At 46.0% G+C, this 14724-nt stretch overlaps 1 protein-coding gene across 1 annotated transcript in view; it reads left to right on the top strand.

Annotated features, from left to right (window-relative positions):
• The window catches only part of znf407 (zinc finger protein 407), a 146163-nt gene that overhangs the window by 87448 nt on the left and 43991 nt on the right, over nucleotides 1-14724 (top strand). Inside the window, exon 6 of the mRNA XM_034288700.1 lies at nucleotides 5067-5233. Within this exon, the coding sequence (XP_034144591.1) occupies nucleotides 5067-5233 (167 nt within the window). The remainder of the gene's footprint in view (nucleotides 1-5066; nucleotides 5234-14724) is intronic.

Here is a 14724-nt window from a genome sequence, read left to right as displayed (position 1 = left end):
CCTTGTATTGAGAGTTGTCCTCCTTGTATTGAGAGTTGTCCTCCTTGTATTGAGAGTTGTCTTCCTTGTGTTTAGAGTTGTCTTCCTTGTGTTTAGAGTTGTCCTCCTTGTATATAGTGTAGTCCTTGTATTCAGTGTAGTCTTCCTTGTATTCAGTGTAGTCTTCCTTGTATTCAGTGTAGTCTTCCTTGTATTCAGTGTAGTCTTCCTTGTATTCAGTGTAGTCCTTGTATTCAGTGTAGTCCTTGTATTCAGAGTAGTCCTTGTATTCAGAGTAGTCCTTGTATTCAGTGTAGTCTTCCTTGTATTCAGAGTAGTCCTTGTATTCAGTGTAGTCTTCCTTGTATTCAGTGTAGTCTTCCTTGTATTCAGTGTAGTCTTCCTTGTATTCAGAGTAGTCCTTGTATTCAGAGTAGTCCTTGTATTCAGTGTAGTCTTCCTTGTAATCAGAGTTGTCCTTCTTGTAATCAGAGTTGTCCTTCTTGTAGTAATCTGCCTCCCCCAACAGAATAGAGGTGCAAGTTCAAAGGCAACTTCTGGTATTGTGTTACAGGTAGTTTTCTATAACAGCTGTTTCATTACTGGACATGGAGAACACACCCTGTCTGGGTTTAAATCCCTGCATGTTTGAGTGTCTGATATTTAAAATGCTCTATTATCTGCATAATTAAGCCAGTTCCAGTACACAAGTACTTTGAATTGTTGCATTGTTATTTGGAAAGAAAAACTCTGGTTAAATGCATGTGAGTAATCAAGCTATTTGAACCCAGTTTGTTGTACATCTCTGAAACACCCACCCACACACACACACCCACACACACAGCCACCCCCACCCACACACACACACACACAGAGCCACAGGGTGTGAGTGGATGGAAGGTATGCGACTGCTCATTTGAATGGTAAACCATCTTCATCCAGCAAACTGATTTGATTATCTTCAAAGCAGACTGTCTACCTACTAGCAGGGCCTTGGAAAGTGGGTTCAGGAGCTAGGAGGGATGGCGTCTGGCCGTGCTATTGTTCAACCTAGGAAATGAGCTTGTCGTCAGGTGACCGTGTGTAAGCTAATGGAAAATAACGAAGACAGCAGCATGTACTCAGGAAACAGTTGCTCCAAATGGAATCGAATTGTTTCTACGTTTTCTTTTTTCTTTTTTTTTTTTTTTTACAAACCCAAGCTTTAATTTGGTTTCAATCGACTTCGGCAAAATGAATATTCTGTCGACATGCACGCACACACACGCGCAACCCCCCCCCCCCCCTCCACACACATGCACGCGTGCGCCCACACACACACTAGGTTGTGACCCAAGTCAGTCGTTTTTAAAGTTATCCTGAGTCTTTGACTCCTAATGTCCGGGGCAGCTCAAGGCCAAATAATTTAATCTTCATTCTGCTAATTTAGTCTGGATTTAAGCTGCCGGGCTGTCGAAGTGGAGAGTGATGAAGTCCGTAAACAGAGAGAGTTAGAGAGAGAGAGGCGGACCTGCCAGATGATGATCCATTCTGACCCTACTGAGCGCTGTCATGTTTCTCCCTCTAGGTAATCTCTCGCCCTCACACACGCTCTATTTTGCATTTGAAAATGCTCTCCTGACAGTTGCATATCAGATAGACCGCACCCCCCTTCACAACCCCTCCCCGCCTTTTTCACTAAATAAACAACAGTCTCACTTTGAAGTTGTCTGTTTGTGTCAGTTTGGCTGGAGGGGAAAGTTGGCCTCTCTCTCTCTCTCTCTCTCTCTCTCTTTATCCTCTCGGTTGTGAAAACAGGGCGGAGAGTTTTCTCCGACTGACTGGTCACCCCGACGCAGAGGTCGGTAAGAGGCGGGCCGTGGCCAAAGTCGGCCCGCGAGCAAATGTATTGGGCAACCCAAAATAAAGAGGTCAGAATATACTGTAAAATCCCCAGAAATCCAGAGTAAATTGAATTTCAAAATATCTCTTAACCTCTCTCTCTTCATTTGCCTCCCAACCATCTGCTCTGACAACATTTTGTCAAATCTGGTTTTCTACCTCTGTTTTAACATATAGGAAAGGGAGGGACCTCTGAAACATTGGAATGCTCGTATTGCTCAGGTGCACCTGCCATTCAATTTTGGGCTAAATGTCCTGTAGCACCAAGTTTGTGGTATAACAGTATCATGGAAAAACATGTATCCTTGTTTTCCCACCTGAGACCAGGGGTCCCTCCTCCAACCCTTTAAACGTTTCCTTCCCCCAGATTCTCCTCCTCTGCAACTTCCAAACTTCAGTAATGTCATAATAAAATGTTAAAATGCCCTCAGAAAATCTACAAAACCAATACATGAATAAAACGTTCTTAGTGGAAGTTGATTGCCTGTCCCAGTGATCACCTCACCACATGGGGGCGACAGTGCTGAGAAGCTTCTTCCATTGGGTTACTGGTTAAAAGGTTTTGTGGAATGTAGTCCCTCCAGTCTCAGATGAGCCTCATTTAAATCTGTGGTAAGATGTCCTGCAGGTCATGTCTTAGAAGAGGCCATTTCTCCTCCTGTGATAAGCAATGCCCCTGTTTATCTGGCTTTTTTCCACATTCACATGGGACATCAATTATTTTCACTGAGAGAGACCTTTATGAACCTAACCAGCATTAATTTAATTGTTTATTTTTCCTTGTCATTCATTCATACCTATTCATAACTTATTATAAAATTAGTCTAAAATGTAGCTTATTTGTAGCTTGTTATATAATACTCATTATGCCTTCAGTGTAATTTTTAATGAGTATTTAAACATTTTCAGTTCATATTTTTGTTTTCACTCTTGTTAGTTATTAGAAGTTCTTTTTTCTACTGGCTTTGACAATGTATGCTTCACATGCCAATAAAGCTCTTTAAATTAAAATCGAATTGAGAGTGACAGGAAAAGAGAGAGCGACCGAACCAACAGCATTGCTCTCCTCGTTATGTGTAATCCAGATTTAGTAATGGCTGTTAATTTGATGTGAACATCTGATGAGACGCAAACATACAACCATAATTACACATAACAGTCTCCTGTTTTTGACCTTACTCACTCTCTCTGACACACTCTCTGTGACTCACTCTCCCTGTCTCACTCTCTCTGACTCACTCTGTCTGACTCACTCTCTCCATCTCGCTCCAGTCCTCTATGACTCGCTGCCTGTATTTTCTCCGTCTCTCCTCTCTCTACGTCCGGCTTCGTGCGGCTCCCGCCTGTTTAGCAGCGGCGGGCAGTTTGCATATGTATGGGGGCCGGCCTGCGGATCGTGACGGCGCCTGACACGCCGAGAGACAAGATCAAAGAGCTCCATCCGATCGGGCGGAAAACAGACACACAGCCTCCTCTCATCCTTTCAACCCCCCCAGCCCCCACTCCGGCAGGCGGACCGACGTGGGCCTCCCCACCCCTCCGCTCAGATCACACTCGCCCAGATAGCAGCCGGTGGAGAGAGAGGCCCGTGACTGGGCCCGATGCTGCCGTTACATCTGCCCCGTTTAGCTCATAAAACAGGAGTGTTGTGCATAACGTTAACAATAAGACAGCGTCCCTTCACTCATCTTATTCACCTCGCGGGGCGGGAAAGGGCCATCCAATGAGTAGCAGACAGTGGACGTTAGAGGGGGAGGGCGTGGGAGCGACCCAGCAGACGTGGACATATATCTATCGTCGGGATAAAGTCTCCACCAAAACCGCTGCGCGAGCGAACGGGTGGATTTCAAATATGCCGGCTAGATTAGGCCGATGTGACGGAGAAGCTGTTTTAGGATGTGTTTCTGAGTGCCAGCGGTTAATGATGTAGGAACGGTCGTCTGGTGAGACAAGGAGGATAGTGCCACCTGACAAACCGATGTATCTCTATACTGAGATGAATACTGTGTGTGTGTGTGTGTGTGTGTGTGTGTGTGTGTGTGTGTGTGTGTGAATAGGTGTGTGTCTGACTCTCCCCCTCTCTCCCTCCTCTGTAAAGAACACATATGAGTTTGAAATACTGATTCAGTCACATGGCGCATGCTTCCCTCTGTCATTATTTGTTCAGGTGTGAGTGTCAACACTGAGGCCTGTGAAACATACCAGAGGCTTTCACCGACACAATCAGGATTTAAAGACACTCTCCTACCTAAAATAACACGCTCCACTGAGTCACAGACCAAGACAAATGGTCCAAAAAATCTGACTTCATTTGTTTACAGTGTGGACATTTTTCAACCTCTGCTTGGCAAAGTTCTAGTTCCTGGAGTTAAGATGAATTAGGCCGCAGGATTTTCTATTGTTTTTGCTAATTCGTGTTACTTGTTAGCCTAGTAAAACAGCCATGAATCTGGGACCAGAGTTCCCGACTCGTAACTGGAAGCAACTAAGCTTACGTACTCTGCTGGAATCTTCGGAGAAGAAATGGACGAACGGAAAGCCGTCTTTGAAATCACCACACAGACAGGCGTATAGAATCTGAAAACATGTAGGAGGGAAAAATGGAGGGAGAAGAAATGATGAAACGAGGCCACGGGGATTGAAGAGATAAGAAGTAAAGAACGGACAAAGGGGGATTGATGGACAGAGTAATACTGAGGGATGATGGGAAATATACCGTAGCCAGCTTTGTCCTTTAGCCTACAGGATTCCTGCTGGCCCTCTCTAAGTGGTGTGAGACCACAACACAGGTGAACTCTATTCTCCACACTGGGGCCTCATTGCCTCATTGTGTGTGTGTGTGTGTGTGTGTGTGTGTGTGTGTGCGTGCGTGCGTGCGTGTGTGGATTGTAACAGGATTTCTCTAGTCCTCTGGGCCCTGGTGCAAAGCATAGTATAAATGGTGGAGGTGGCAGTCCAGGACATAAAAATCAATGCCTGCTTATACAGCGTGTGTGTTTGTGTGTACGTGTGTGTGTGTGGGGGGGGTCTTTGCGTATGTGTGTGTTATTCTACCTCCTCCCTTCTCTGCCTTAAAGGCTTGAGTTTCTACTTTCAGCTTCAGCTTTTGGACTTGTAAATAACTCTTCTCTTTCTTTCTCTCTCCATCCCTCCCTCTCTCCCTCCCTCCCTCCATCCCTCCCTCCCTCCCCCGTACTATTCTGCAGGAAATTTGAGTGTGATGTGTGCGAGCGGTCGTTCAGTGAGAAGTGGGCTCTGAACAACCACATGAAGCTGCATACGGGAGACAAGCCCTACAAGTGCGCCTGGCCTGCCTGCCACTATGCCTTCCTCACCCTCTCCGCCATGAAGGACCACTACCGAACACACACTGGTGAGACAAGCCGTCAATCAATCCCACAACCAATCAAATATAGCCTGCTGTTACCCAGCCAAGAACCAATGCCTGGGAAAATACCCAGAAAGACACAATCCTAGGTAGAAACCTAGAAAGGAGATGTGTCCGTTCTTCTTCTGGGTGTACACACTGACACACACACACACACACAAACGTACTGTTTCATCGACCCATTTGTCATGTCGTATTCAGTCGGATTCAGTAGCTTTAAAAATGACCCAATACATGTCAGTGTATGGGCTAGTGTACAAACCCTCAATGTCAAGTCCTATATATACAGTACTGCTGAAGTGTTAGGCCACCCAAGAGAATTGTTTAAATCTATTTATCTTTGCAGTTAGTGTTAATTGAAAACTACACCTACAAATCAGGTTAAATACAATAAAAAGTAAGAAGAATATTTTGTTTGCTAAAAGCTTGTTTCTATCTGGTGAGATGGCTAAAAGAAATGTCATGAAGAATTTGAAGGTCTCTTCCTTTAGAAATGGAAGGAAATCCCGTGAAGTGTTGCTCAGAATTTGGCATAGTCATCCGGCATCAAAGTGGACACAATCATTAGAAGTCCTATGAGAAAAGACAATCTTTGACTAATTGGCAAAAGCTCTGTGTATTAACCACAATATTGACCCCAAAAACTCTGCCTATTAACCAAAATATTGACCCCAAAAATTCTGCCTATTAACCACAATAATGCAACCATACAACCATAACAATTCTGCCAAGACAATCAAGACCTACTTGGAGTCAAAGTCTGCAGATTCACTGTATTGGACACATCAGAACCCTGACCTCTGCGTAAGTAAACTTGCATGGGATCACTTGGACAAATACAAAATAATAAAAAAAACTGCCTAGTCAAGGCTGGGAAGTTCTGGCAAATCCTCCAAGTTGCTAAGAAGTCTTTAACATAGGACTAGTCGAAAGAATTACACAACATTCTAGCAAAGCAGAAATGTTTTAGTTTAGCATTCTAATGGATGCCACACAAAATGTAGACAAAACGTAGACATGACATTTTGCTACTTTTTGTTTAACCTCGTCCCAAGCTAATTGCACATAGCGCATGAGCCTGGAACAACATCCATTCAAAGTTGGCCTTGTGGCCAACTTTCCCCATTAAAATGTTTGTCATTATTAAATTTTTGCTAATAATAATACTGTGAGGTGTGGCTCCAAATGTGGGAAGGACCACAGGAACTACTGATGCGTACTGGCAAACACTTTCCCAGACACATACATCCGAGAAACAAATATGCCCTACTTTCCTGCTTCTTTATTAGCAAATGACATATCTGAGCTAGCAAGCTAATAGCCTCACTGACAAAAAGGACTATCCCTTAAAGATGTGGTAGATGTGCGCCTCGCTTTTTGAGGTATTATGGTGTGCTCCGAATTTGAGCAAGATAACATTAGTCTTGCTAGCTTATGACACCACAGTCATCTCTTTCAATAATTTTGATAACATGAAGATGTAGGTGACATTGTATTCTAATGTATATTTACTCATTCTAGAAATTACAGCGTATTTACATGCCCTAGTCTATGGTAGACAAAACAATTACTAGCCCCTGTTTAAAGTCATTAACCATGTACATGCAACTTAGTTACAGAAGTGTAATCCATTACCAATTAGACAAGCTTTCTCAAATACATTCGCAGTGTATCCTTTATTGCTGTTACCACGTGCGATTTGCACACTAGTAACGGAACTGCATCAAAAACAAAATCTTCTGAAATGTCAATAATTTTTAAGTAAATCCAACAGCGATACAGGGGGATTATAAACAGAGTTGTATGAGTCATACTCAGAGAGGGTGTAGTAGGATGATGGTAGATTACGTTTGCAGATTGAGCCAATGGCTATCGAGTCGCTGATGCTTTACACATCTTGGGCCTGACCCTAACCAACCATTCAGTTATCACATCTCCTTAAAGGGCATTTACAACCCACCTTGAACTCCTGAAATACATCAGCATCAGAAATGAACAAAGGGCTTGTTTGGTGCGGGCTGTTTTATATTCCGTCAGCCAGCTAGTCATTCACCAGTTAGTAATATCTTACAGCCTGCTCCTTGACAATGTTTTAGTCAGTGACCATAGCTAGCTGAAGGCAGTTGGGCAGGCAGTCAGTTAGGGTGGCGGTCAGTCAGGCAGAGACACAGGCAGTCAGGCAGAGACACAGGCAGTCAGGCAGAGACACAGGCAGTCAGGAAGAGAGAGGAGGCAGTCAGGAAGAGAGAGGAGGCAGTCAGGAAGAGAGAGGAGGCAGTCAGGAGGAAACGCAGTGAGTCCAAAAGCTAGTCTGGAAGCCTGACAGACACGAAAGAAGGCAGTCAGGCAGTGAGACAGTCAGGAAGGCAGGCAGGAGGGCAGGCAGGAAGGCAGTCAGTCAGGAAGGCTGGTTTTGGTGTCAGGCTGAATGAGCGCTTGCAGGAGAGCAGTCCATCTGTCACATGTGCCCTGCTGCGCGCCCGTCTCTCATAGTGGCTGGATGTTATTTTAAATGCCCCGGAACAGTGATGTAACGGCCAGGCGCTGGCGACATAATTAGACCTTTTTATTTTCATTTGTTTCCCTGGAGAACCGGCGTTCGCCATCAGACAGGGCCGGTCGTCTGTCTGCCAGCCGCGCAAATACTGTACGTGTCATCCACTCATGGGTGGGGGGTGGCAGAGGGATACCGAGAACTACATGAAGCAAAGGAGATGTGAAGAGAGAGAGAGAGGAAAAGAGGAGAGGGAGTGCAGGAGAGATGTAAACAGAGAGAGAAAGAGTGCGACAGACTTGTGGCCCTGATTAGTGACACCCAAAAAGCTAACTGAATACACAGCCCCATGATGCAACACTTCTGTTATTGGGCACACGGTGGGGGATGGCGGCAGACAGCGGAGTGTCATTGCGAGCCCATTCCGGCACACCACCACTCTCACACGATGCAAAATAGGATGGGCATGCGGGATCTGTTCAAACGCTCTGTATGGGCTCCTATGGTGATCTGCAATAATAATAAAATGAGTACCAACCTGAAAGCTGTGCTGATCACTCTGTGCCAGATACCGCGAATTGAGGAAATGTTTGTTCCATTTCTGGGGTGTGTGTGTGTGTGTTTGAATGTAGGGAGGTTGAAAGATCAGAACACCTCCTGTAACTGGGTGGTGTGGGGTTCCTACCTGTTTTAACGTGAAGGGCACTAAATACACGCCTGGCTGGTTTGGAGCGCCTACTAGGTGAGGTAAGTGTTAAAAAAGCAGTAGGTTCTCCATCTCATAAGCAGCCATCTTGGGGACTTGCCGCTCTCCCTTCAGCTTGAATGTCTCCGAGTGGATTTTAATTGTTCTACGGCTGATTTGTGTGTTTCTATGTTAATCACTCTCATCACAACCCCCGTTGTCTGGACTGAGGAGGAAGATGGGGGCGGGGTGTGGCGTCACCCGCCAGGGTCATTTGTAACTGTTGATGAATGAGCAACTCAAATAAATAAATAAATAAATCAAACACGCCCGACCCAGCACCGCCTTTTCCCCAGCCCCTCCACATGGGATCAGCTGTACCGCCACTGCCACGGGCCCACAATTGATTTCCTCATTGCTTCAGTTTGTCGCTTAATCGGGCGATGTGCTGATAAATCTTCGCACTTTGTCAATTAATTTCCCTGAGAAATGAAGCCCAAAATGGCGCCCCGCATCAATACGGCAGGCGGATTCTGTGTCAGAAATTAAGCGGTGAAATGAATTGCCCTCCCATCCGCTACCCTGCTAAAACATAACTAATGAGGGAGGCAATTATAGCTGCATGCAGTCTCCTCCGGGGTTATTCAAAACACAGATATAGGTGTTCGTGTGCACACACACACACACACTCACACACACACACACACACACACACATAAACATACACAATACACTACACAAAAGAAGGTGGTATAGTTTGACTTCAGAGTACTTTTATGGCCGGAGTAGCAAAAGGCTAAAAACAAAAAATAGTATTCAACAGAGGAAACAAGGCATAGTTCTGTAAAAGAGACATGAGCTTTCAGCTGACCATCTGAAATGGACCATAATGATCTGGCTTGTGTGTCTGTGAGCGATATGTGGCATTCCATGTGTTGTCTCACGGGAAGAGAACATAACACGTGTGTGTGTGTGTGTGTGTGTGTGTGTGTGTACATGTACGGGCCCAGTTCTCAATGTCTTTAGCCTGCTGGGGCTCCTGGCGTTGACAGGGCCCGTCATCTCCCTGGCCCCGACCCTGTAGACCTCAGAGGGCTGGCCGCCATCGAGCGCCAGATGAAAAGCACACATGTAATTTATCGCCAGCGTTTCCTCCTCAAGAATAATTGTGGCGACCGCGACTGGGTGAAGGAATCGATGGGTATGGATCTTTTTTGTGGTGGGGTCTTGTAATGAGCCGTAATGAGAGATGGAGCAGCGGTGAGGAGTGGGGGGGCAGAGGGGTGGGTTTTTGATAGGGACTGAGAAGTATCAGACCTACTTCTCCTTTAACAGTCCTCTTCTGAAACCTTCTCTAAACCTTCCCCTAAACTTCCCCTAACATTCTCTTAGTGTTCCCCCAGAATTGTTCAAACATTCAGCTCACATTCCCCATACAGTATTTCATCACTTTGCCAATGCTGCCCTAATACTATTCTATCATTCTGCTAATATTCCCCTAACATTATTTTAGCATTTTTAGCAATCACCCAATGTTCCCCCTAACAATAACCAATCAAAGCCCTGTGGGTTTCAATGGTGACGAGTAGGAAAAGAGGAAGAAGTGTATCTGTAAACACCCGTAGATGTTTAAAATCCAGACTGAACAAATAGGAATCCTCTCAAGTAATGGGAGAAGAAGCCCCTGTTTAAGGCAGGGTCCGGCGTTTTCCTCCCCTTAGGTGAAGGGAGAAGAAGCGCCTGTTTTAGGCGGGGGCCGGTGTTTTCCTCCCCTTAGGTGAAGGGAGAAGAAGCCCCTGTTTAAGGCGGGGGCCGGCGTTTTCCTCCCCTTAGGTGAAGGGAGAAGAAGCGCCTGTTTTAGGCGGGGGCCGGTGTTTTCCTCCCCTTAGGTGAAGGGAGAAGAAGCGCCTATTTTAGGCGGGGGCCGGTGTTTTCCTCCCCTTAGGTGAAGGGAGAAGAAGCGCCTATTTAAGGCGGGGGCCGGCGTTTTCCTCCCCTTAGGTGAAGGGAGAAGAAGCGCCTGTTTAAGGCGGGGGCCGGTGTTTTCCTCCCCTTAGGTGAAGGGAGAAGAAGCGCCTGTTTAAGGCGGGGGCCGGTGTTTTCCTCCCCTTAGGTGAAGGGAGAAGAAGCGCCTGTTTTAGGCGGGGGCCGGTGTTTTCCTCCCCTTAGGTGAAGGGAGAAGAAGCGCCTGTTTAAGGCGGGGGCCGGTGTTTTCCTCCCCTTAGGTGAAGGGAGAAGAAGCGCCTGTTTAAGGCGGGGGCCGGTGTTTTCCTCCCCTTAGGTGAAGGGAGAAGAAGCCCCTGTTTAAGGCGGGGGCCGGCGTTTTCCTCCCCTTAGGTGAAGGGAGAAGAAGCGCTTGTTTAAGGCGGGGGCCGGCGTTTTCCTCCCCTTAGGTGAAGGGAGAAGATGCCACTGTTTAATGCGGGGGCCAGCGTTTTCCTCCCCTTAGGTGAAGGGAGAAGAGGCGCCTGTTTTAGGCGGGGGCCGGTGTTTTCCTCCCCTTAGGTGAAGGGAGAAGAAGCGCCTGTTTTAGGCGGGGGCCGGTGTTTTCCTCCCCTTAGGTGAAGGGAGAAGAAGCGCTTGTTTTAGGCGGGGGCCGGCGTTTTCCTCCCCTTAGGTGAAGGGAGAAGAAGCGCCTATTTAAGGCGGGGGCCGGCGTTTTCCTCCCCTTAGGTGAAGGGAGAAGAAGCGCCTGTTTAAGGCGGGGGCCGGCGTTTTCCTCCCCTTAGGTGAAGGGAGAAGAAGCCCCTGTTTAAGGCGGGGGCTGGTGTTTTCCTCCCCTTAGGTGAAGGGAGAAGAAGCCCCTGTTTAAGGCGGGGGCCGGCGTTTTCCTCCCCTTAGGTGAAGGGAGAAGAAGCGCCTGTTTAAGGCGGGGGCCGGCGTTTTCCTCCCCTTAGGTGAAGGGAGAAGAAGCGCCTGTTTAAGGCGGGGGCCGGCGTTTTCCTCCCCTTAGGTGAAGGGAGAAGAAGCGCCTGTTTAAGGCGGGGGCCGGCGTTTTCCTCCCCTTAGGTGAAGGGAGAAGAAGCGCCTGTTTTAGGCGGGGGCCGGCGTTTTCCTCCCCTTAGGTGAAGGGAGAAGAAGCGCCTGTTTAAGGCGGGGGCCGGCGTTTTCCTCCCCTTAGGTGAAGGGAGAAGAAGCCCCTGTTTAAGGCGGGGGCCGGTGTTTTCCTCCCCTTAGGTGAAGGGAGAAGAAGCGCCTGTTTAAGGCGGGGGCCGGCGTTTTCCTCCCCTTAGGTGAAGGGAGAAGAAGCGCCTGTTTAAGGCGGGGGCCGGCGTTTTCCTCCCCTTAGGTGAAGGGAGAAGAAGCCCCTGTTTAAGGCGGGGGCCGGCGTTTTCCTCCCCTTAAGTGCCACTGCATTAGAGTCGGCGTTTCAGTCGAGTGGGTTTAAATGGGGGTAATATGGGGAACTTTAGGCTCTCGTCTCCCTGTGGATTCAGTGAAAGCTGTTATCTGAAGTGAAAAACGCTACTCTGTACTGGAAGTGGTTACCTCAATTAATTATCGATGCACAGTGAAAGATGACGTTCAAGCTCATGCAGTGATGGGACGGTGTATACGCAACGACTGCACAGTTTAGTTGCAGGATATTTTTTTGGGGGGGACAAAATATGGATGTATCTGCGATTTCTATATAACAGCAGTTCCTATGGGGAACAAATGTGTAATTTGTCTTGATTTTCACCCACTGTATAAAGCTACATGCCCTCCCACTCCAAACATCATGCGGGTGGACATTATTTGAGAGAAAAGGGTCCCTATGATCAAACACACTTAATGCCTTTAGGAAATACAAATGGGCTCTTGAGTGAATGTCAGTGAAGAAGCCAGGTAACCGGGTAACTGTGTTCCATTCTGGATATTGGGATGCAATCCTCTCACAGCATTTCTATTAGCTAAGCTGTTTGGGTGCTCAGTGCCTTGAGCCAAGCGTTATTATGTAATTAACTACAGTATCTTTGATTTAGCTAGCTAGCAATGAACATTACCAGGTAACACATGTTATGGACAAAGACATCTTGTTTGGACAAAACCAGTGCTTTGTGTTGACTGTGTGCAAGGGATCCTCTTATATCGCTGACTCTTGCGGTGTGCAGTTTCAGTATCACACTTTTGGAGTGTGTGTGTGTGTGTTTGCTGCTGATGCTACAGTGCTAGACAGGGCTGGACTCTCCAGACCAATCAGAGCACTCCCCTGCTGAGAAGATGTGTAATTAACATAGAAAAGAAACAGTATAGACCAGAGACACCCTAATCCTTTGTCTTATACTGCTCTATTAAATAGCCTGGTGTTCTTAGGAGGGTTTTACTACATGTTTCATGGTTTCTCACCCTCAAGGAAATCTTTGGTGTTAGAGGAACCATAATCTATGATACATTTTTCTCAAAGCAACCATTACAAACTAATCACCGCTAGCGAAGAATCTGTAAAAAATACCTGAAGTTATCTCTATACAGTGTCCTGTCATTTTTGGGATGGTGAAGAAACATTTTCTTTTTTTTGTGGTATGTTAATAAATTTTCTACTTGAAATCAAACATTTAAAGTATATAGGTTCTCAGCTTTTCTTTCACGGTATTTGGTTACAGAACATGTTTCTGACAGCCAGCCAGTAGCCAGACAAACATGTATGTTATTGTACCTCTTTTAAAAACGTTCTGCACATAACTAGATTCCTTATTTGCCTAATAAACAAATATTTTCCCTGTGGTTCTGTCCCTGAGCAAGACAGTTAACCCTACTCAAACCTCTCAAAGGTGAAGAACCCTGTGGTTCTGTCACTGAACAAAACAGTTAACCCTACTCAAACCTCTCAAAGGTGAAGAACCGTGTGGTTCTGTCCCTGAGCAAGACAGTTAACCCTACTCAAACCTCTCAAAGGTGAAGAACCCTGTCGTTCTGTCACTGAACAAAACAGTTAACCCTACTCAAACCTCTTAAAGGTGAAGAACCCTGTGGTTCTGTCCCTGAGCAAGACAGTTAACCCTACTCAAACCTCTCATGTCATGGTTGTAAATAAGACATGGCTGTAAATAAGTGATCCTAGCCAACTAATCTGGTAAAATACTGATTATCCTGTTTCCTCCAAGTCATGGTTGTGCTGAGATCATCAGAGAGTAGTCGTCTGAGAGAGAACTAGATGGAGGCAGGGAAAGAGACATGGACAGACCTGGGATACAGACAAATGGAGAGACAGTGAGACCGAGTATTTCCCTCTGATCATGCCGACCTACAAATCATTTAAAATCAAACATTGACAAACTCCCATATCTGTTAGGTGAAATAAAGCAGCAAGATTTATGACCCGTAGCCACTTTCCAGTGGTATTTTTTTTCACTGTTGATATTTATTGCACCCCCCCCCCCCCCCCCCCCCCTTTGCTTTAGCAATGTTCAAAGTTATCCCATGCTTATAAAGCCCTTTACATGAATTTAATTTTGAGAGTGTGGGAGAGCATCACGTGAGAGGGAGAGAAGCATAGGAAAAGACAGAATCACGCAAAGGAAAGACAGCAACAGAGATGGATACCGAAGGGAAACAGAAAGAGAGAGTGAGAGAGAGAGAGTCATCATCCTGTTAATGACTGAGCCAGATGCAGCGACAGAGAGACGAGGCGCTGTGGCGTACTTAAAAAAAACCCGCTGGAGTGCTCAGCTCAGCCCCATCTGGAAGGCATCGGCCAGAAATGAAGTTGTACAAAACCATCCCATTGATAATAAAGCTAATTTTTATGGCGCTGACAAGTATGTAATTATGTTCAGCGGTGCTTTTCAGATTTTATCACAGTCAATAAACCACACTGGCAATTTCCGTCCCATTTGACATATTTACACGGATACTTTTGATTGGAGGAATTAGTTAACTGTGAGAGGCCTGATGAATATACAATACTGATGTGTGACTTTTTCCTGCCTCTCTCATCTGTTTACCGACCCCGCCTCTCTATCTCTGTCATTATGTCTTCATCTCTATCACTGTCTCTCTGTCATTGTCTTCATCTCTATCACTGTCTCTCTGTCATTATGTCTTCATCTCTATCACTGTCTCTCTGTCCCTCCAGCCCTTACTTTAATGTTCCATCAAAACGATTCTCCTCAGATAAAAAAGTTTTACTAAAAAAGGACACAAAACCTATCTGCTCATACTATCTATCTCTCGATCATCTGTCGATCATTACTTTGCTTGGACTTTTCCACATTTTATTCTGTTACAACATGGAATCAAAATGAATTTAGACAGGGGTTTTTGCAACTGATCAACTCAAAAAAGTCTATTATGTCAGAATAATTTTTTTTATCT

The sequence above is a fragment of the Esox lucius genome, chromosome 20 (assembly GCF_011004845.1).
Source record: "Esox lucius isolate fEsoLuc1 chromosome 20, fEsoLuc1.pri, whole genome shotgun sequence".
NCBI classification, from domain to species: Eukaryota; Metazoa; Chordata; class Actinopteri; order Esociformes; family Esocidae; genus Esox; species Esox lucius.
The sequence above is the reverse complement of the archived record's forward strand: the minus strand, read 5'-3'. Positions and strand labels throughout refer to the sequence as shown.